At 52.6% G+C, this 21,056-nt stretch overlaps 1 protein-coding gene across 3 annotated transcripts in view; it reads right to left on the reverse strand.

Moving 5' to 3' along the window:
- Positions 1–208: 208 nt before the first annotated feature.
- PRPSAP2 (phosphoribosyl pyrophosphate synthetase associated protein 2) overlaps positions 209–21,056 on the reverse strand; it is a 57,102-nt gene continuing 36,254 nt past the window's right edge. For all 3 annotated transcript variants that reach the window (XM_075318354.1, XM_075318356.1, XM_075318355.1), the window contains exons 9-11: positions 5,888–5,958; positions 3,125–3,271; positions 209–1,043 (exon numbers count right to left, since the gene is read on the reverse strand). In XM_075318354.1, the coding sequence (XP_075174469.1) occupies positions 885–1,043; positions 3,125–3,271; positions 5,888–5,958 (377 nt within the window). In that variant the 3' untranslated portion in view covers positions 209–884. The remainder of the gene's footprint in view (positions 1,044–3,124; positions 3,272–5,887; positions 5,959–21,056) is intronic.

Below are 21,056 nucleotides of genomic sequence, written 5' to 3' on the forward strand. Positions count from 1 at the left end.
CGTCAGCATTGGAAGGGGTGGGGCGTTTATAAAATGAGACGTCTTCACCCGCCTATCGTTTCTGACCACTGAAATTTCACACGCGAGCCCCGATCAACAGTCGCTGTGATCGCCATCTACCCATACGTAAGCGTTGGGACGAATTTAGACAAAACCGATAGGCATCTACCCCCCCAAAATAAAATAATCCCCCCCCCCCCCCCCCAATAGTAGATAAAAAACCTCAAGTCGTTAAAATTTGGGGAAGTTGGGCGACAAAGCAACATGTCTGCCAATGCACCTCTAAACCCGGCCTGAGCAGTGATACAGCCCCCGCGTCCTTATCCGTATACATGGAAAGCTGGGTGAGCTATAATGTCTCCCTCCTTCTGGGACGTTGACTTCCCAGAAGGAGGGAGACTCCGACTTTTTTTTTTTTTTTATCACTGTTACATTTGGTTTAATAGGTTAAAAAGGATGGTCCCGTACTTAGATGATCAGTGGGGGTCCAACACTTGCACCCCCCCACGATCAGCTGAGGACCACCCCCTTTAGTGCAGATATTCTCTAGTATTGCTGCTTCATGAGACCCCCCCCCCTAGTGCATATAACAAAGGCAGGTTTGTTTTTTCATATCTTTTTGCTGATGACAATTTTGTTCACAAAAAAAATAGCAAACCCCCCCCAATGTCATTGATTGGTGAGCGAATGGGTTAAAAAAAAAAAAAAATTAAATAATTAAAAAAAAATAATGAAATAATAAAATGGCTTGTGTTGAAATCTTAAGGTAATCGCTTATACGGCACGGAGAGACACTGTACAATTCCAGTTTTGGCCCTTGGTATAATTCCTAAAAAATATATATATATTTATATAGACAAAAAAAAAAAAAAAATAATAATAGGTTAATCATCCATTCCTATATTCCTGAAGAGGTAAGACATGGACTCTCCGTTGTGGATCCGGCGGATGGCTTCAGACAGGATCATGCTGATGTCCACCGTCTTGATTTTGGGGCACTGCAGCTTTTGGATTTCGTGGGGGATTGTATTCGTGACGACTACCTGAAAAAAGGAAGAAAGAAAAAAAAAAGTAGAATATAAGAAAAGCGAACTTTAAAGGGAATCTGCCAGCAGGTTTTTGCTATGTAATCTGAGATCAGCAGGATGTAGGAGCAGAGACCCGGATTATCTTGCTAGTTCAATAAAATCTGTGTTTTATCAGCAGGAGATTATCACTGCAGGACTAGGTGTCTCATGCCTTTTAGTCCAACCCAACCCACCAATCCGAATCCAGCGAATACGTATTCAGGATTTTGGTATGTAGTCTGATAGCAGCTTGATGTAGGGGCTGAGACCCTGATTCCAGCTCCACACCACTGATTGGCAACTTTCTCTATACAATGGCTAAATGCTGCCAATCAAGGGAATCAGTATCCAGGTTTTTGGTATGTAGTCTAAGAGCAGCTTGATGTAGGGGCTTAGACCCGGATTTTAGCTCCACACCACTGATTGGCATTTAGCCATTGTATAGAGAAAGTTGCCAATCCAGGGAATCCGTATCCAGATTTTTGGTATGTAGTCTGAGAGCAGCTTGATGTAGGGGTTGAGACACTGATTCCGGCACCACACCATTCATTGGCAGCATTTAGCCATTGTATAGAGAAAGTTGCCAATCCAGGGAATCCGTATCTAGGTTATCCGTATCCAGGTTTTTGGTGTGTAGTCTGAGAGCAGCTTGATGTAAGGGCTTAGACCCTGATTTTAGCTCCACACCCCTGATTGGCAACTTTCTCTATACAATGGCTAAATGCTGCCAATCAGGGGTGTGGAGCTGGAATCAGGGACTCAACCCCTACATCAAGCTGCTCTCAGACTACATATCAAACCTGGATACGGATAACCTGGATAATGATTCCCTTGATTGGCACAATTTAGCCATTGTATAGAGAAAGTTGCCAATCAAGGGAATCAGTATCCAGGTTTTTGGTATGTAGTCTAAGAGCAGCTTGATGTAGGGGCTGAGACCCTGATGTTAGCTCCACACCACTGATTGGCAGCATTTAGCCATTGTATAGAGAAAGTTGCCAATCCAGGGAATCTGTATCCAGGTTATCCGTATACAGGTTTTTGGTATGTAGTCTGAGAGCAGCTTGATGTAGGGGTGGAGACCCTGATTTTAGCTCCACACCCCTGATTGGCAACTTTCTCTATACAATGGCTAAATGCTGCCAGTGGTGGTGTGGAGCTAAAATCAGGGTCTCTGAGAGAAGCTTGATGTAGGGGCTGAGACCCTGATTTTAGCTCCACACCACTGATTGGCAGCATTTAGCCATTGTATAGAGAAAGTTGCCAATCAGGGGTGTGGAGCTGGAATCAGGGTCTCCACCCCTACATCAAGCTGCTCTCAGACTACATACCAAAGTCCTGGATATGGATTCCCTAGAAACGGAGTGGTGGGTGGGGTTGGACTAAAAAGGCATGGGACACCTAGTCCTGCAGTGATAATCTCCTGCTCATAAAACACTGATTTAATTGAACTGGCAACATAATCTGGGTCTCTGCTCCTACATCCTGCTGATCTCAGATTACATAGCAAAATCCTGGACACAGATTCCCTTTAAAGGGGTTCCTCACTGTTGAGGTCTTCAAGCTGGACCTCCCTGTTCACGATGCACTTGGGTACAGAACCCCGGGTTGGCCAGGATCAGAGGTATTGGATGAACCCGAGCGCCAGATTCTCCCTCGATGGCAAATGAATGAAAACCAATCCTTTCGATCTTGATAGCGACTTACCCCCCTCCTCCCTTGCTGCTAAAAACTGATATGTATGGAAGAGCAGAGGAAAAAAAGAGCAAACACTAATGTCTGCTTGACCATCATCTTGCAGAGAAAGGTGCAGCCATTAGAATAAATGCATTGACCCTTTCAGGGGAGGAGGCTGAAGTCGGGCTCTCCACTGTCTCCCTATTTTCGCAGTTGTGCGAGACTTCCTGACAACGTTGATCTCGGCTGTCATTGCACAATGTCCGATCTTATCGACTAGAACCATGGCGCTGTATACCGCAAATGACTATTCTCTAAAATTCATTTTTTATTTAGGTATAATTTGGAAATTGGTCATAATTTGAATGATGTCCTCTTACCTCGTCAATGGCCGACTCTTCTATTAACCTGGGAGCGTCTGAGGACAGGAGCCCATGGGTGGCCATGACGAAGATTTTGTAGGCTCCTCGCTCTTTCAACGTTTCGGCTGCGGCTAAAAAACTGTCTACGTCGTCGATGATGTCGTCCTGTGGAGACGAGAAAGACCCCGACGTCAAACGCTGCTCATCATGACACGGAAGATGCAGAAATGACTAATACACCTCTGACGGATCCGAAAAAACAGCTCGCGCCTATATTGGTCCCCACAGAATAGTGCAGCGGTGTGCGTGCTCAACCACCACTCCACTGAAACAGGGGGTCTTAAGACCCCTCACTTAAAGAGGACTTATCACAACCTGAGAAACATTAGGATGGTAAAATATTAAACCCTCTCTCAAATATAATCCGGAAAACAAGATAGAAGACATTTTTTCGACCAAAAACTAGGGGTAAGTCTTATAATCCGGATATGGTTTTCCGGGGCGGCGGATCAGGGTCGGCAATACTGAGGGCTCAGAGGAGGTGGTGTCACTGCAGTGGAGCGGCTCAGGACGAGGGGAAGCAGCGGCGGGCACCATTGAATCGCCAGTGTTTGATTTCAAGAGAATGGCCATGGAAGTGGCGCGTGCGCAGATTGACGCATTGGACTTCAAGAAAATGGCCGCGGAGGCAACACGTGTGTAAATAGGACTCCGCGTCCATTTTCTTGAAGTCCATCTCGGCAACCGCGAACGATTCAATGGAGCTCACTGCGACACTTCAGTCTGCAGTAAAACCGACCCTCCGTCCATGGACCTTCTTGAGCCGCGACACCCCCTCCTCCAAGCCTGCAGCATCGCCGACCCTCTGTCCACTGCCCATCCTGAGCCGCGACACACCCTCCTCATAGCCCGCATTATCGCCGACCCTGTCCACTGACCATCCTGAACCGCGAAACCAACTCCTCCTAGCCCGCAGTATCGCCGACTCTACATCAACTGACCTTCCTGAGCCGCGACTTCCCCTCCTCTGAGCCCGCAGCATCACCAACCCTCCTGAGCCGCGACACCTCCTCCTCCAAGCCCGCAGCATTGCCGACCCTCTGTCCACTGCCCATCCTGAGCCGCGACACCCCCTCCTCCAAGCCTGGAGCATCGCCGACCCTCTGTCCATCCTGAGCCGCGACACCCCCTCCTCCAAGCCTGGAGCATCGCCGACCCTCTGTCCACTGCCCATCCTGAGCTGCGACACCCCCTCCTCCAAGCCCGCAGCATCGCCGACCCTCTGTCCACTGCCCATCCTGAGCCGCGACACCCCCTCCTCCAAGCCCGCAGCATCGCCGACCCTCTGTCCACTGCCCATCCTGAGCCGCGACACCCCCTCCTCCAAGCCCGCAGCATCGCCGACCCTCTGTCCACTGACCTTCTTGAGCCGCGACACCCCCTCCTCCAAGCCCGCAGCATTGCCGACCCTCTGTCCACTGCCCATCCTGAGCCGCGACACCCCCTCCTCCAAGCCCACAGCATCGCCGACCCTCTGTCCACTGCCCATCCTGAGCCGCGACACCCCCTCCTCCAAGCCCGCAGCATCGCCGACCCTCTGTCCACTGCCCATCCTGAGCCGCGACATCCCCTCCTCCAAGCCCGCAGCATCGCCGACCCGCTGTCCACTGACCTTCTTGAGCCGCGACACCCCCTCCTCCAAGCCCGCAGCATTGCCGACCCTCCGTTCACTGCCCATCCTGAGCCGCGACAACCCCTCCTTCAAGCCCGCAGCATTGCCGACCCTCTGTCCACTGCCCATCTTGAGCCGCGACACCCCCTCCTCTGAGTCCGCAGCATTGCCGACCCTCCGTCCACTGAAAAATCCTGAGCCGCGATACCCCCTCCTCCAAGCCCGCAGCATTGCCGACCCTCTGTCCACTGCCCATCTTGAGCCGCGACAACCCCTCCTCTGAGTCCGCAGCATTGCCGACCCTCCGTCCACTGAAAAATCCTGAGCCGCGATACCCCCTCCTCCAAGCCCGCATTATCACCGACCCTCCTGAGCTGCAGCACCGCCTCCTCCGAGCCCGCAGTATTGCCGACCCTGCCTCCTGTGACCCTCCTCCTGAGCCACTCCACCACCACCGCTCCCCCCCGGTGACACACTAGAAATATAAAACGGACCCTCATTTTAACATTAAAAATGATTTTTTTCCTCCTCTAAATTAGGGGTGCATTTTATAAAAGAAAAATATGGTATAATGAAGTAAAAAAAAAAAAAAACACAACACCTTGTTTTTACTAATAAAAATGTCTGATTCTTTAAGAGAGGGAGGTTGTAGTCGGGCTCTTCACTGTCTCCCTATTTTGACACCTGTGTGAGACTTCCTGCTTCTGCTGAGCTGGAAGAAACCACTGGAGGGGGGGGGGGGGGAAGAGATAGAGGAAACAACTGCAGAGGTAAAACCTATGCCAGCTTCTCCTCCCCTGCAGTGGTTTCTTCCAGCTCAGCAGCAGGAAGTCTCGCACAGGTTCAAAATAGTGAGACAATGGAGAGCTGTGGGCTCCGTGTGAGAGTCAGATTATCCCTTTAGAAGAAGCAATTTCTTTCCATAGTAGATTAGACTTCACAAGCAGATGATGATATGTCCTACTCCTGCAGATTAACCATATGGAGGATGCTATATCCTTCTTCATCTGAGCTTTACAATACAGAGGAACATCTTTGAGGCCATTACTAATACAAGCCTCGCCGTGGAGGGTCCGGTGTGGACCATAACGAGGCAGGTCTGCACTTACTACAATGATGGCTATCCTTCCTCCGACGTCGCCCACGACAGTAATAGGCGGCTTTTCTTTGGGGAACATCACTGCAATAAAGCACAAATGTCAGCGGCTGTAATCCAGATCTACGAGAGCGTCTCCCTCCAAATACAGGGAAGAATGGACGGAAAGCCGCGCGGCCGAGACAGTAATCCTGATCGGGATACAAATCTTTCCAATCTGTTATTAGGATTACCAGTCTAATCCCGCGGCTTCCAGAGGGAAGAACAAGGGGTTTTCTTATGATAAATGCTGCCGCCTAATTCAGGCCTTATGGAGACTTGGTGCCGATACCTGGATCATCTATTACACTCTATGGTGCGGCGCGTCCTGTTTGTGCTCCCGATATATTGTGGTTGCTTCATTCCCCAAATTAAATAGTTGCTCTCATTTCAACAAAATTTGAGTGTATGAATGTAAAAAGTGTCCCAATTTATCTTATCCGAGCAATTTTGCTTCTTTCTCCACTCATGAGCCACTTCTCCTCCTTTCACCTCCAAAACTCATCATCATTTACTATGAAATGCAGCTCAAACTCGTTTTGGTCATACCCCAAAAACAACAACGAAAACGGTGATAGGTACAGGAGGCAGCCATTGTCGGTATTATTATAGCGCCATTTATTCCATGGCGCTTTACAAGTGAAAGAGGGTATACGTACAACAATCATTAACAGTACAAGACAGACTGGTATAGGAGGAGAGAGGACCCTGCCCGCGAGGGCTCACAGTCTACAGGGGATGGGTGAGGATACAGGAGGAGAGAGGACCCTGCCCGCGAGGGCTCACAGTCTACAGGGGATGGGTGAGAGAACAGGAGGAGAGAGGACCCTGCCCGCGAGGGCTCACAGTCTACAGGGGATGGGTGAGGATACAGGAGGAGAGAGGACCCTGCCCGCGAGGGCTCACAGTCTACAGGGGATGGGTGAGGATACAGGAGGAGAGAGGACCCTGCCCGCGAGGGCTCACAGTCTACAGGGGATGGGTGAGGATACAGGAGGAGAGAGGACCCTGCCCGCGAGGGCTCACAGTCTACAGGGGATGGGTGAGGATACAGGAGGAGAGAGGACCCTGCCCGCGAGGGCTCACAGTCTACAGGGGATGGGTGAGAGTACAGGAGGAGAGAGGACCCTGCCCGCGAGGGCTCACAGTCTACAGGGGATGGGTGAGGATACAGGAGGAGATAGGACCCTGCCCGCGAGGGCTCACAGTCTACAGGGGATGGGTGAGGATACAGGAGGAAAGAGGACCCTGCCCGCGAGGGCTCACAGTCTACAGGGAATGGGTGATGGTACAATAGGTGAGGACAGAGCTGGTTGTGCAGTGGTGTACTGGACTGAGGGTTACGGCAGGTTGTAGGCTTGTTGGAAGAGGTGGGTCTTGAGGTTCCTCTTGAAGCTTTTCATGGTAGTGGAGAGTCTGATGTGCTGAGGTAGAGCGTTTCAGAGTATGGGGAAGGCACGGGAGAAATCTTGTATGCGATTGTGGGATGAGGAGATAAGAGAGGAGCAGAGAAGGAGATCTTGTGAGGATCTGAGGTTGCGTGTGGGTAGGTACCGGGAGACTAGGTCACAGATGTAGGGAGGAGACAGGTTGTGCATGGCTTTGTATGTCATGGTTAATGTTTTGAATTGGAGTCGTTGGGCGATGGGAAGCCAGTGAAGGGATTGGCAGAGTGGCGAGGCCGGGGAGTAGCGAGGGGAGAGGTGGATTAAGCGGGCTGCAGAGTTTAGGATAGATCGGAGGGGTGCAAGAGTGTTGGAAGGGAGGCCAGAGAGCAGGAGGTTGCAGTAGTCGAGGCGGGAGATGATGAGGGCATGCACTAATGTTTTTGCTGATTCTTGGGTAAGGAAGGCACGGATCCGGGAGATCTTTTTGAGTTTGGTATCTGCATGAGGGGAAGAGGGCTTGGATGTGCGGCTTGAAGGATAGAGCAGAGTCGAGGGTCACTCCAAGGCAGCGAGCTTGTGAGACTGGGGAGAGTGAGCAACCATCGAGTTTGATGGAAAGGCTTGTTGGAGGAGATGAGTGAGGAGGAGGAAAGACAATGAACTCTGTTTTGTCCATGTTAAGCTTTAGGAATCGCGCAGAGAAGAAGGATGAAATAGCAGAGACATTGTGGGATTCTGGTTATTAGAGAGGTAATGTCAGGTCCAGAGAGGTAGATCTGTGTGTCATCGGCATAGTGGTGATACTGGAAGCCGTGGGACTCTATGAGCTGTCCCAGGCCGAAGGTGTAGATGGAGAACAGCAGGGGTCCAAGAACTGAGCCTTGGGGGACCCCGACAGATAGGGGCAAGATGAGGAGCTGGTGTGAGAATGGGAGACGCTGAAAGGTCGGTCTGTTAGGTATGAGGAGATCCAAGATAGCGCCAAGTCTGTGATGCCCAGAGATGAGAGAATCTGTAGCAGGAGGGAATGGTCTACTGTGTCGAAGGCAGAGGACAGGTCCAGGAGGAGGAGGACAGAGAAGTGTAGAGGGCAGAGGACAGGTCCAGGAGGAGGAGGACAGAGAAGTGTAGAGGGCAGAGGACAGGTCCAGAAGGAGGAGGACAGAGCAGTGTAGAGGGCAGAGGACAGGTCCAGGAGGAGGAGGACAGAGCAGTGTAGAAGGCAGAGGACAGGTCCAGGAGGAGGAGGACAGAGCAGTGTAGAAGGCAGAGGACAGGTCCAGGAGGAGGAGGAGGAGGACAGAGAAGTGTAGAGGGCAGAGGACAGGTCCAGGAGGACGAGGACAGAGCAGTGTAGAGGGCAGAGGACAGGTCCAGGAGGAGGAGGACAGAGCAGTGTAGAAGGCAGAGGACAGGTCCAGGAGGAGGAGGACAGAGCAGTGTAGAGGGCAGAGGACAGGTCCAGGAGGAGGAGGACAGAGCAGTGTAGAGGGCAGAGGACAGGTCCAGGAGGAGGAGGACAGAGCAGTGTAGAGGGCAGAGGACAGGTTCAGGAGGAGGAGGACAGAGTAGTGTCGCTTGGCTTTGGCGGTTAGTAGGTCATTAGTGACTTTAGTTAGGGCAGTTTCAGTGGAATGATGCGGTTGGAAGCCATATTGTAGCCGGTCAAAGAGGGAGGAGAGGTACGAGGACAGTTCAAGATGGACATGCTGTTCCAGTAGTTTTGAGGCATAGGGGAGAAGGGATATGGGGCGATAGCTAGACACAGAGGATGGGACAAGGGAGGGCTTTTTGAGGATGGGTGTAATGGAGGCATGTTTAAAGCATGAGAGGAATACACCACTTGCTAGTGATAGGTTGAAGAGATGGGTTAGATATGAGGACTGCGGTGATGTTGGGGATGAGGTGCGATGGGAGCGGGTCCAGTGCACAGGTGGTTAGATGTGATCTTGAGAGTAGAGTGGAGAGATTGTTTTCTGTCATGGTGGAGAAGCTGGATTTGGAGGACGAGGGCTGAGTAGCGATGATGAGGGGCTGTGGTGATTGTGGGCCAAAGCTTGCTCTGATGTTGTCAATCTTCTGCTTGAAGAAAGAGGCAAAGTCTTCAGCGGAGATGAGAGGAGAGGGACGGAGGAGAGGAGAGGAGAGGGAGGTGGTGCCGGAGGACGGAGGAGAGGAGAGGGAGGTGGTGCCGGAGGACAGAGGAGAGGAGAGGGAGGTGGTGCCGGAGGACAGAGGAGAGGAGAGGGAGGTGGTGCCGGAGGACAGAGGAGAGGAGAGGGAGGTGGTGCCGGAGGACAGAGGAGAGGAGAGGGAGGTGGTGCCGGAGGACAGAGGAGAGGAGAGGGAGGTGGTGCCGGAGGACGGAGGAGAGGAGAGGGAGGTGGTGCCGGAGGACGGAGGAGAGGAGAGGGAGGTGGTGCCGGAGGACAGAGGAGAGGAGAGGGAGGTGGTGCCGGAGGACAGAGGAGAGGAGAGGGAGGTGGTGCCGGAGGACAGAGGAGAGGAGAGGGAGGTGGTGCCGGAGGACGGAGGAGAGGAGAGGGAGGTGGTGCCGGAGGACGGAGGAGAGGAGAGGGAGGTGGTGCCGGAGGACGGAGGAGAGGAGAGGGAGGTGGTACCGGAGGACGGAGGAGAGGAGAGGGAGGTGGTGCCGGAGGACGGAGGAGAGGAGAGGGAGGTGGTGCCGGAGGACGGAGGAGAGGAGAGGGAGGTGGTGCTGGAGGACAGAGGAGAGGGAGGTGGTGCCGGAGGACGGAGGAGAGGGGAGGGAGGTGGTGCCGGAGGACGGAGGAGAGGAGAGGGAGGTGGTGCCGGAGGACGGAGGAGAGGGGAGGGAGGTGGTGCCGGAGGACGGAGGAGAGGGGAGGGAGGTGGTGCCGGAGGACGGAGGAGAGGAGAGGGAGGTGGTGCCAGAGGACGGAGGAGAGGGAGGTGGTGCTGGAGGACGGAGGAGAGAATTGAAGGTGTTGAATAGCTGTTTAGGGTTGTGAGAGAGGATATGAGGGATGAGAAGTAGGCTTGTTTTGCAGCGGTGAGTGTGGACTTGAAAGTGGTGAGGGACTCTTTATATGCAATGAAGTGCTCAGTGGAATGAGACTTCTTCCATCTGCGCTCAGCAATTCTGGAAGCCCGTCTCAGTTCTTTAGTCTACCTCGTGTGCCAGGGTTGCCTGTTGATTGTGCAGGTTTTGGTGTGTGTGAGGGGGGCAGCTGATTTGAGAGCTGCAGAGATTGTAGTGTTGTATAAAGTGGCAGCAGCATCTCAGCATCTGCGTCGTGTAGAAATGCGATGTCTGTGAGAGGGAGAAGGGACTGAGAAAGGGCGTGTAAATCAAGGTGTTTGAGATTTCTGCGAGGGTGTGAGAGTTTGTGGAGGGGGGGTTGTGTACTTGGGAGAATAGAGGGAAGAGAATGTGAGTAGGTTGTGGTCAGACAGGGGGAGAGGCAAGTTAGAGAGGTTAGATAGTGAACAGAGGCGAGTGAAGATGAGGTCCAGCGTGTGGCCATCTTTGTGAGTAGCTGCAGAAGACCATTGGATGAGGCCGAAGGAGGAAGCGAGTGTTAGAAGTTTGGAGACAGATGAGTGGGAAGTGTCAATGGGGATGTTGAAATCACCCATGATGATGGTGGGGATGTCGGTGGAAAGGAAGTGTAGTAGCCAGGTGGTGAAATGGTCAAAAAAGGCAGTGGCTGGCCCTGGAGGGCGGTAAATGACAGCCAGTTGAAGGTTGGAGGGGGCGTAGATGCGTACGGAGTGCACCTCAAAAGATGGGAGGGTAACAGTGGGTGGTAGTGGAATTGGTGTAAAGGAGCATTGGTCGGACAGGAGCAAACCAACTCCTCCACCATGCTTGTTAGTGGGGCGGGGGGTGTGAGAGAGTTGGAGACCACCATAAGAAAGTGGAGCAGGAGAGGCAGGGTCAGAGGGGGTGAGCCAGGAAAGGCAGGGTCAGAGGGGGTGAGCCAGGAGAGGCAGGGTTAGAGGGGGTGAGCCAGGAGAGGCAGGGTCAGAGGGGGTGAGCCGGGAGAGGCAGGGTCAGAGGGGGTGAGCCGGGAGAGGCAGGGTCAGAGGGGGTGAGCCAGGAGAGGCAGGGTCAGAGGGGGTGAGCCAGGAGAGGCAGTGTCAGAGGGGGTGAGCCAGGAGAGGCAGTGTCAGAGGGGGTGAGCCAGGAGAGGCGGTGTCAGAGGGGGTGAGCCAGGAGAGGCGGTGTCAGAGGGGGTGAGCCAGGAGAGGCGGTGTCAGAGGGGGTGAGCCAGGAGAGGCGGTGTCAGAGGGGGTGAGCCAGGAGAGGCGGTGTCAGAGGGGGTGAGCCAGGAGAGGCGGTGTCAGAGGGGGTGAGCCAGGAGAGGCGGTGTCAGAGGGGGTGAGCCAGGAGAGGCGGTGTCAGAGGGGGTGAGCCAGGAGAGGCAGTGTCAGAGGGGGTGAGCCAGGAGAGGCAGTGTCAGAGGGGGTGAGCCAGGAGAGGCAGTGTCAGAGGGGGTGAGCCAGGAGAGGCAGTGTCAGAGGGGGTGAGCCAGGAGAGGCGGTGTCAGCGGGGGTGAGCCAGGAGAGGCGGTGTCAGAGGGGGTGAGCCAGGAGAGGCGGTGTCAGAGGGGGTGAGCCAGGAGAGGCGGTGTCAGAGGGGGTGAGCCAGGAGAGGCGGTGTCAGAGGGGGTGAGCCAGGAGAGGCGGTGTCAGAGGGGGTGAGCCAGGAGAGGCAGTGTCAGAGGGGGTGAGCCAGGAGAGGCAGTGTCAGAGGGGGTGAGCCAGGAGAGGCAGTGTCAGAGGGGGTGAGCCAGGAGAGGCAGTGTCAGAGGGGGTGAGCCAGGAGAGGCAGTGTCAGAGGGGGTGAGCCAGGAGAGGCAGTGTCAGAGGGGGTGAGCCAGGAGAGGCAGTGTCAGAGGGGGTGAGCCAGGAGAGGCGGTGTCAGAGGGGGTGAGCCAGGAGAGGCGGTGTCAGAGGGGGTGAGCCAGGAGAGGCAGTGTCAGAGGGGGTGAGCCAGGAGAGGCAGTGTCAGAGGGGGTGAGCCAGGAGAGGCAGTGTCAGAGGGGGTGAGCCAGGAGAGGCAGTGTCAGAGGGGGTGAGCCAGGTTTCTGTGATGGCAAGGAAGGAAAGTTTACTAGTAATGAAAAGATCATGAATGTAGGAAAGTTTGTTGCAGACAGAGCGAGCGTTCCATAGAGCTCCTGTTAGTGGGACTGGGGGATGTCATCAGCGCCTCTCCATGGAGCAGGGAGCAGCCCTTTAATGAAACCTATGGACACTTATGGCCTCTTCTGCAATCACCAAGGCTAAAATCCATCCCATTACCCCGACCTAACATGGCCTGGACCCAGCGGCACCGGCGGTATGAAAGATTCATATTGTTTGTAGTAACCGCGGCCGATCGCTGCATTAATGTTTCACAGCTCATTTCTCCGGAGGAGGCTGGAAATGTAGAATGTTAACTAGTGATGAGCGGGCACTACCATGCTCAGGTGCTCAGTACTCGTAACTAGTGATGAGCGGGCACTACCATGCTCAGGTGCTCAGTACTCGTAACCAGTGATGAGCGAGCACTACCATGCTCAGGTGCTCAGTACTCGTAACTAGTGATGAGCGGGCACTACCATGCTCAGGTGCTTGGTACTCGTAACTAGTGATGAGCGGGCACTACCATGCTCGGGTGCTCAGTACTCGTAACCAGTGATGAGCGAGCACTACCATGCTCGAGTGCTCGGTACTCGTAACTAGTGATGAGCGGGCACTACCATGCTCGAGTGCTCGGTACTCGTAACTAGTGATGAGCGGGCACTACCATGCTCAGGTGCTCAGTACTCGTAACTAGTGATGAGCGGGCACTACCATGCTCAGGTGCTCAGTACTCGTAACCAGTGATGAGTGAGCACTACCATGCTCAGGTGCTCAGTACTCGTAACTAGTGATGAGCGGGCACTACCATGCTCAGGTGCTTGGTACTCGTAACTAGTGATGAGCGAGCACTACCATGCTCGAGTGCTCGGTACTCGTAACTAGTGATGAGCGGGCACTACCATGCTCGGGTGCTCAGTACTCGTAACTAGTGATGAGTGGGCACTACCATGCTCGAGTGCTCAGTACTTGTAATGAGCTGTTGTTGCTTAAATGGGTGCAATTTAAGTACAATGGAAGTCAATGGGGAACTCAAGCAATTTTCTGGGACATCTTCCATAATTGGGTACTCGTTGCACCCTTCCAAGTAATTGTTACAAGTACTGAGCACCCGAGCATGGTAGTGCCCGCTCATCACTAGTTACCAGTACTGAGCACCCGAGCATGGTAGTGCCCGCTCATCACTAGTTACAAGTACTGAGCACCCGAGCATGGTAATGCCCGCTCATCACTAGTTACTAGTACTGAGCACCTGAGCATGGTAGTGCCCGCTCATCACTAGTTACGAGTACCAAGCACCTGAGCATGGTAGTGCCCGCTCATCACGTTACGAGTACAGAGCACCTGAGCATGGTAGTGCCCGCTCATCACTAGTTACGAGTACTGAGCACCTGAGCATGGTAGTGCCCGCTCATCACTAGTTACGAGTGGAGTGGAGCTCTGCCTGTGGCTATTAACCAGTTAAAACCCACTGTCACTCTGAGTGGGATTTAAACATGCGGCAACGAGGAGAACGTCATTCCCCACTCCTATCGGCGCACCCTTCACGCGATTGTGGGGCCACCGATGGGTTGTCCTGACAGTTAGAAGTCAGCTGATGACCCCTGTGTGTGCCACGACGACCTTCCTGTGAACACCGACTGCACGCAGCCAAAGGAGATCGTAATTTCTGCTATACATAGCAAAACAAATAAAAAACCCCTACATATTTGGCATCATAAAAGGTCGATTCTATGAAAATATAAAATAAGTTTATCTTTTTGAGAGATAGATAGAGAATCTATCTATCTATCTATCTATCTATCTATCTATCTATCTATCTATCTATATATATATATATATATATATATATATATATACACACACAGTGCCTACAAGTAGTCTTCAACCCCCTGCAGATTTAGCAGGTTTGATAAGATGCAAACTTCAAACAAGAGCAGGATTTATTAACAGATGCATAAATCTTACAAACCAACAAGTTATGTTGCTCAGTTAAATTTTAATACATTTTCAACATAAAAGTGTGGGTCAATTATTATTCAACCCCTAGGTTTAATATTTTGTGGAATAACCCTTGTTTGCAATTACAGCTAATAATCGTCTTTTATAAGACCTGATCAGGCCGGCACAGGTCTCTGGAGTTATCTTGGCCCACTCCTCCATGCAGATCTTCTCCAAGTTATCTAGGTTCTTTGGGTGTCTCATGTGGACTTTAATCTTGAGCGCCTTCCACAAGTTTTCAATTGGGTTAAGGTCAGGAGACTGACTAGGCCACTGCAACACCTTGATTTTTTCCCTCTTTTGAACCAGGCCTTGGTTTTCTTGGCTGTGTGCTTTGGGTCGTTGTCTTGTTGGAAGATGAAATGACGACCCATCTTAAGATCCTTGATGGAGGAGCAGAGGTTCTTGGCCAAAATCTCCAGGTAGGCCGTGCTATCCATCTTCCCATGGATGCGGAGCAGATGGCCAGGCCCCTTGGCTGAGAAACCGCCCCACAGCATGATGCTGCCACCACCATGCTTGACTGTAGGGATGGTTTTCTTGGGGTCGTATGCAGTGCCATCCAGTCTCCAAACGTCACATGTGTGGTTGGCACCAAAGATCTCGATCTTGGTCTCATCAGACCAGAGAACCTTGAACCAGTCTGTCTCAGAGTCCTCCAAGTGATCATGAGCAAACTGTAGACGAGCCTTGACATGACGCTTTGAAAGTAAAGGTACCTTACGGGCTCGACTGGAACGGAGACCATTGCGGTGGAGTACGTTACTTATGGTATTGACTGAAACCAATGTCCCCACTGCCATGAGATCTACCCGGAGCTCCTTCCTTGTTGTCCTTGGGTTAGCCTTGACTCTTCGGACAAGCCTGGCCTCGGCACGGGTGGAAACTTTCAAAGGCTGTCCAGGCCGTGGAAGGCTAACAGTAGTTCCATAAGCCTTCCACTTCCGGATGATGCTCCCAACAGTGGAGACAGGTAGGCCCAACTCCTTGGAAAGGGTTTTGTACCCCTTGCCAGCCTTGTGACCCTCCACGATCTTGTCTCTGATGGCCTTGGAATGCTCCTTTGTCTTTCCCATGTTGACCATGTATGAGTGCTGTTCACAAGTTTGGGGAGGGTCTTAATTAGTCAGAAAGAAGGGAATTTTGTTTACTTACCGTAAATTCCTTTTCTTCTAGCTCCAATTGGGAGACCCAGACAATTGGGTGTATAGCTATTGCCTCCGGAGGCCACACAAAGTATTACACTTAAAAGTGTAAGGCCCCTCCCCTTCTGGCTATACACCCCCAGTGGGATCACTGGCTCACCAGTTTTAGTGCCAAAGCAAGAAGGAGGAAAGCCAATAACTGGTTTAAAGACCAATTCAATCCGAGGAAACATCGGAGAACTGAACCATACCACATGAACAACATGTGTACCCGAAAAAACAGAAAAACCCCGAGAAAACAGGGCGGGTGCTGGGTCTCCCAATTGGAGCTAGAAGAAAAGGAATTTACGGTAAGTAAACAAAATTCCCTTCTTCTTTTTCGCTCCTAATTGGGAGACCCAGACAATTGGGACGTCCAAAAGCAGTCCCTGGGTGGGTAAAAGAATACCTCGTGATAGGGCCGTAAAACAGCCCTTTCCTACAGGTGGGCAATCGCCGCCTGAAGGACTTATCTACCTAGGCTGGCGTCTGCCGAAGCGTAGGTATGCACCTGAAAATGCTTGGTAAAAGTATGCAGACTCAATCAGGTAGGTGCCTGACACACCTGCTGAGCCGTAGCCTGGTGCCGTAATGCCCAGGATGCACCCACGGCTCTGGTAGAATGGGCCTTCAGCCTTGAGAGAACCAGAAGCCCAGTAGAACTGTAGGTTTCAAGAATTGGTTCCTCGATCCCCCGAGCCAGGGTGGATTCAGAAGCTTGCGACTGTTTACGCCGACCAGCGACAAGGACAAAGAGTGCATCCGGGTGGCGCAGGAGTGCCATGCGGGAAGTAGAACCTGAGTGCTCTCACCAGAACCAACAGATGCAAATCCTTCTGAAATTGATGGACTGGACGAGGACACAAAGAAGGTGAGGTGATATCGTGATTGATATGAAAGTGGGATACCACCTTAGGGAGAAATTCCGGAATCGGACGCAGAACTACCCTGTCCTGGTGAAGGACCAGGAAGGGAGATTTGTATGAGAGCGTTGCTAGCTCGGAAACTCTCCTAAGAGACGAGACCGTTACTAGAAGGCCACTTCCCGAGAAAAGCGGGAAGGGAGACCTCTTTCAAAGGCTCGAAAGGCGGCATCTGGAGAGCAATTAGAACCTTGTTCAGATCCCAGGGCTCTAACGGCCGCCTGTACGGAGTGCTGAGAAGACAAACTCCCCGTAGGAACGTGCGTACCTGAGGAAGTCGTTTCTGAAAAAATACAGATAGCGCTGAGACTTGTCCCTAAAGGGAACTGAGCGACAACCCTTTTTCCAACCTAGATTGCAGGAAGGAAGGAAACATAGACGATGCAACCGGCCAGGGAGAAACACCCTGCGCAGAGCACCGAGATAAGAATATCTTCCACGTCCTGTGGTCAATCTTGGCGGACGTTGGTATGCTAGCCTGTCTCATGGTGGCAACCACGTCCTGAGGTAATAGTGACGACACTAGGTTCCAGGACTCAAAGCCACACCATCAGGTTGAGGGCCGTAGAATTCAAATGGAAGAATGGCCCTTGAGACAGCCAGTCTGATTGGTCTGGTAGTGCCCCCGGTTAGCCTACCGTGAGGCACCACAGAACCGGGAACCACAACATCCTCGGCCAATCTGTAGCGACGAGGATGGCGCGGCCGCAGTCGGTCCTGATCTAACGCAGCACTCTGGGCAACAATGCCAGAGGTGGCACATAAGGTAGCTGGAACTGCGACCAATGCTGAACTAAGGCGTCTGCCGCCAGAGCTCGATGATTGTGAAACCGTGCTATGAAGCTGGCACATTGTTGTTGTGCCGTGACGCCATTAGATCGACGTCCGGCCTCTGTCAGCGGCGCCAGATCTCCTGAAACCCGTCCGGGTGAAGAGACCATACCCTTTCGGCCACACCCCGGCGACTTAGGAAGTCAGCTTCCTAGTTTTCCACGCCTGGGATGTGAACTGTGGATATGGTGGATGCCGTGTCTTCCACCCACATCAGAACCTGCCGGACTTCCTGGAAGGCTTGCCGGTTGCGCGTTCTTCCTTGGTGGTTGATGTATGCCACCGCTGTGGAGTTGTCCGACTGAAGTCGGATTTGCTTGCTTTCCAGCTGCTGTTGGAAGGTTTGTAGGGCAAGATACACTGCTCTGTGTTCAAGAACATTGATCTGAAGGGTGGACTCTTGCTGAGTCCACGTACCCTGAGCGCTGTGGTGGAGAAAAACTGCTCCCCACCCTGATAGACTCGCGTCTGTCGTAACTATCGCCCAGGATGGGGATAGGAAGGACTTTCTTTTTGACCATGAGGTGGGAAGAAGCCACCACCGTAGAGATTCCTTGGCCGCCTGAGAAAGAAAGACGACTCTGTTGAGGGAGGTCGACTCCCCGTCCCATTGGCGGAGAATGTCACATTGTAGTGGACGCAGATGAAACTGCGCGAAAAGAACTGCCTCCATTGCTACCATCTTACGTAGGAAGTGCATGAGGCGTCTTAATGTGTGCGACTGGTTCTTAAAGAAGAGATTGCAGCCCGTAGTGAATGCTGTTTGTCTAGCGGAAGCTTCACTATCGCTGAGAGAGTATGAAACTCCATGCCTAGATATGTTAGCGATAGGGTCGGGGTCGGATCTGACTTTAAAAAGTTGATGATCCACCCAAAACTCTAGAGAGTCTCCAGCGCAACGTTCGGGCAGTGTCGGCATGTTTCCTAAGAGAGTGCCTTGACAAGTAGATCGTCTAAATATGGGATCACAGAGTGACCCTGAGAGTGCAGGACTGTGACTACTGCTGCCCTGACCTTGGCGAAGACCAGTGGGACTGTCGCTAGCCGGAAGGTAGAGCTACGAACAGAAGGTGTTCGTCTCCTATAACGAAGCGTAGAAACGCTAGTGCTCTGGATCAATCGGCACGTGTGGATAAGCATCCTTGATGCCTAATGATGTTAGGAAATCTCCTTGGGACATTGAGGCGATGACATGGCGGAGGGATTCCATCCGGAACCGCCTGGTGTCCACGAGCTTGCTGAGCAGTTTTAGATCCAGAACGGGACGGAACGGCCCGTTCTTATAGGCACCGCAAATAATTTGGGGTAAAAACCGTGACCTTGTTCCTGAAGAGGAACGGGGGTCATCACTCTTTCTGCCTATAGAGTGCACCCTGTTTGCAGAAGAGCAGCGGCTCGGCCGGGAGGTGGAGAAGTTCTGAAGAATCGAGTTGGAGGACGAGAAGTGAGCTCTATCCTGTACCCGTGAGACAGAATGTCTCACACCCAACGGTCATTGACCTATGGCAGCTAAATATCGCCAAGGCGGGAGAGCCTGCTACCGACCGAGGATGCGGAGAGAGGAGGCCGCAAGTCATGAGGAAGCCGCCTTGGAAGCGGGTTTTCAGACTGTCTCTTTTTTGGGCGTGACTGAGCCCGCCAAGAATCTGAGCTCCTCTGATCCTTTTGAGTCCACATTGGACGAGGAAAAAATGGGACCTGCCCGAGCCTCGAAAAGACCGAAACCCCGACTGCCTCCTGCTCTGTTGGGGTTTGTTGTGTCCGGGCTGAGGAAAGGATGAATCCTTACCCCTGGACTGTTTAATGGTTACATCCAAACGCTCACCAAACAGTCGGTCAGCAGAAAAAGGCAACTGGTTAAGCACCCTTTTTTGGAAGCAGAATCTGCCTTCCATTCACTTAACGAGCAGACCAGGCTCTGCTTAAAAACACGGAGTAGCGGAGGCTACTGCCGCACGGTTCGCAGAGTCTAGGGCAACCTGAATCGCGTAAGAAACAAATGCAGACATTTGAGAGGTTAAGGATGCCACCTGCGGCACAGATGTACGTGTAACCGTGTCAATCTGTGTAAGACAAGCTGAAATAGCTTGGAGTGCCCCAAGGGTGAGAATGCTGGAGCCAACGGTGCGCCGACAGCCTCATAGATGGATTTAGACCAGAGATCCATCTGTCTGTCAGTGGCATCTTTAAGTGCAGCTCCATCTCCCACTGCAACTATGGATCTAGCTACAAGCCTGGAGATTGGAGGATGCCGCTTGGGACACTGGGTCCAGTCCTTGACCACGTCAGGGGGCAGGGATAACGTGTATCCTAAGCCGTTTGGAGAAGCGCATATCTGGATAAGTGTGGTGTTCCTGGACTGCCTCTCTGAAGGCAGAGTGGTCCAGAAAAATACGTGAAGCTGACTCCTCCACTGGAGGAGCTGGGTGAGAAATAACCAACATTCTATTGATGGACGCTATAAGATTATTCACTATGGCGTCACCATTAGGTGTATCCAGATTGAGAGCGGTCTCAGGATCAGAATCCTGAGCCGCTACTTCCGCCTCAGTACACAGAGAGTCCTTCTGCTAGGACCCTGATGAAACCGAGGGCCGCTCATAGTGAGCACGCTTAGGCTGTCTGGGACTGACGTCTGTGCAGAGCCGTGACTCTGGGATGCGTGTGACATTCCCGGAGCTGTTAGTTGTTCACACTGAGGGGGGCCATGGATCAATGATTCAACAGTGCCCATGTTGTGAGAGACATGTCCGGACTGCTAGGCTTCTAGTATCATAGCCATAGTCTCAGAAAAACGGTCAGTAAATACTGCAGACACCGTCCTCATCCTCTGGCCATTAGCAGAGACTCCGGCTGAGTTGGATACAATGGGGGTCTATGTAACCTGCCGGCCGTATAGCCGTACATGCTGTACCGGCTGCATAGAAAAACATGTGGTTCTGCACCTTTGTTTTACACAGAGAATATGCTGATAACTCCTCCGCACAATCCAGGAGGGTATATACAACGTGCGACCAAACAGTGCAATGTATATAGTACAAGCATATCTATAAGTGCACTTCTGCACTAGTGGCTTAACGCCTGTTACAGCGATTGTGTGACTATCAGAATGCCAGGGTCTTCCACACTTGTCTCTGTATCGTACAGAAACTGACACTAATGGCTGCCGGCGTCCTGTGTAGAGAAGGAAGCCGTGGGCGTGCCCCAGAAAGTGCGGGAATCCGGTTTCACAGTGCACACAGTGAGAGGGGTGGAGTATGCAAAACATACTCCAGCTCTCAGCGCTGCTGTGCTATGCAGCGTCACGCCCCTACCCTGACTGTCAGGCCTGTGGGCGGTAACGAAGGGAGACTAGGCCCAGAAGCCGGGGACTCGAGTTAATAAGCGCGGCCGGCATATCAGTGCTGGCCGGCGCGGAAGTCCCCGGCGCACCACAAATCCCAGCGGCGCCTTAAATAAAAACGGCAGCGGCGGTTAGCGCGGTAGTCACCCAATACACTAACACACCCAGCAACGCTGTGGTGTGCGATGGCACTAGTGCGGACAGCGCCGCTGTCCCTGGCGCACTAACACACCCAGCAGTGCTGCCGTGTGTCTGCGCGGTCCCCACAGGGACACAGAGTACCTCCATGTAGCAGGGCCATGTCCCTGAAGATACTCCGCTCCATGTCCAGCAGATACCAGGGGCTGTGGATGGAGCACGG

The sequence above is a fragment of the Anomaloglossus baeobatrachus genome, chromosome 7 (assembly GCF_048569485.1).
Source record: "Anomaloglossus baeobatrachus isolate aAnoBae1 chromosome 7, aAnoBae1.hap1, whole genome shotgun sequence".
NCBI classification, from domain to species: domain Eukaryota; kingdom Metazoa; phylum Chordata; class Amphibia; order Anura; family Aromobatidae; genus Anomaloglossus; species Anomaloglossus baeobatrachus.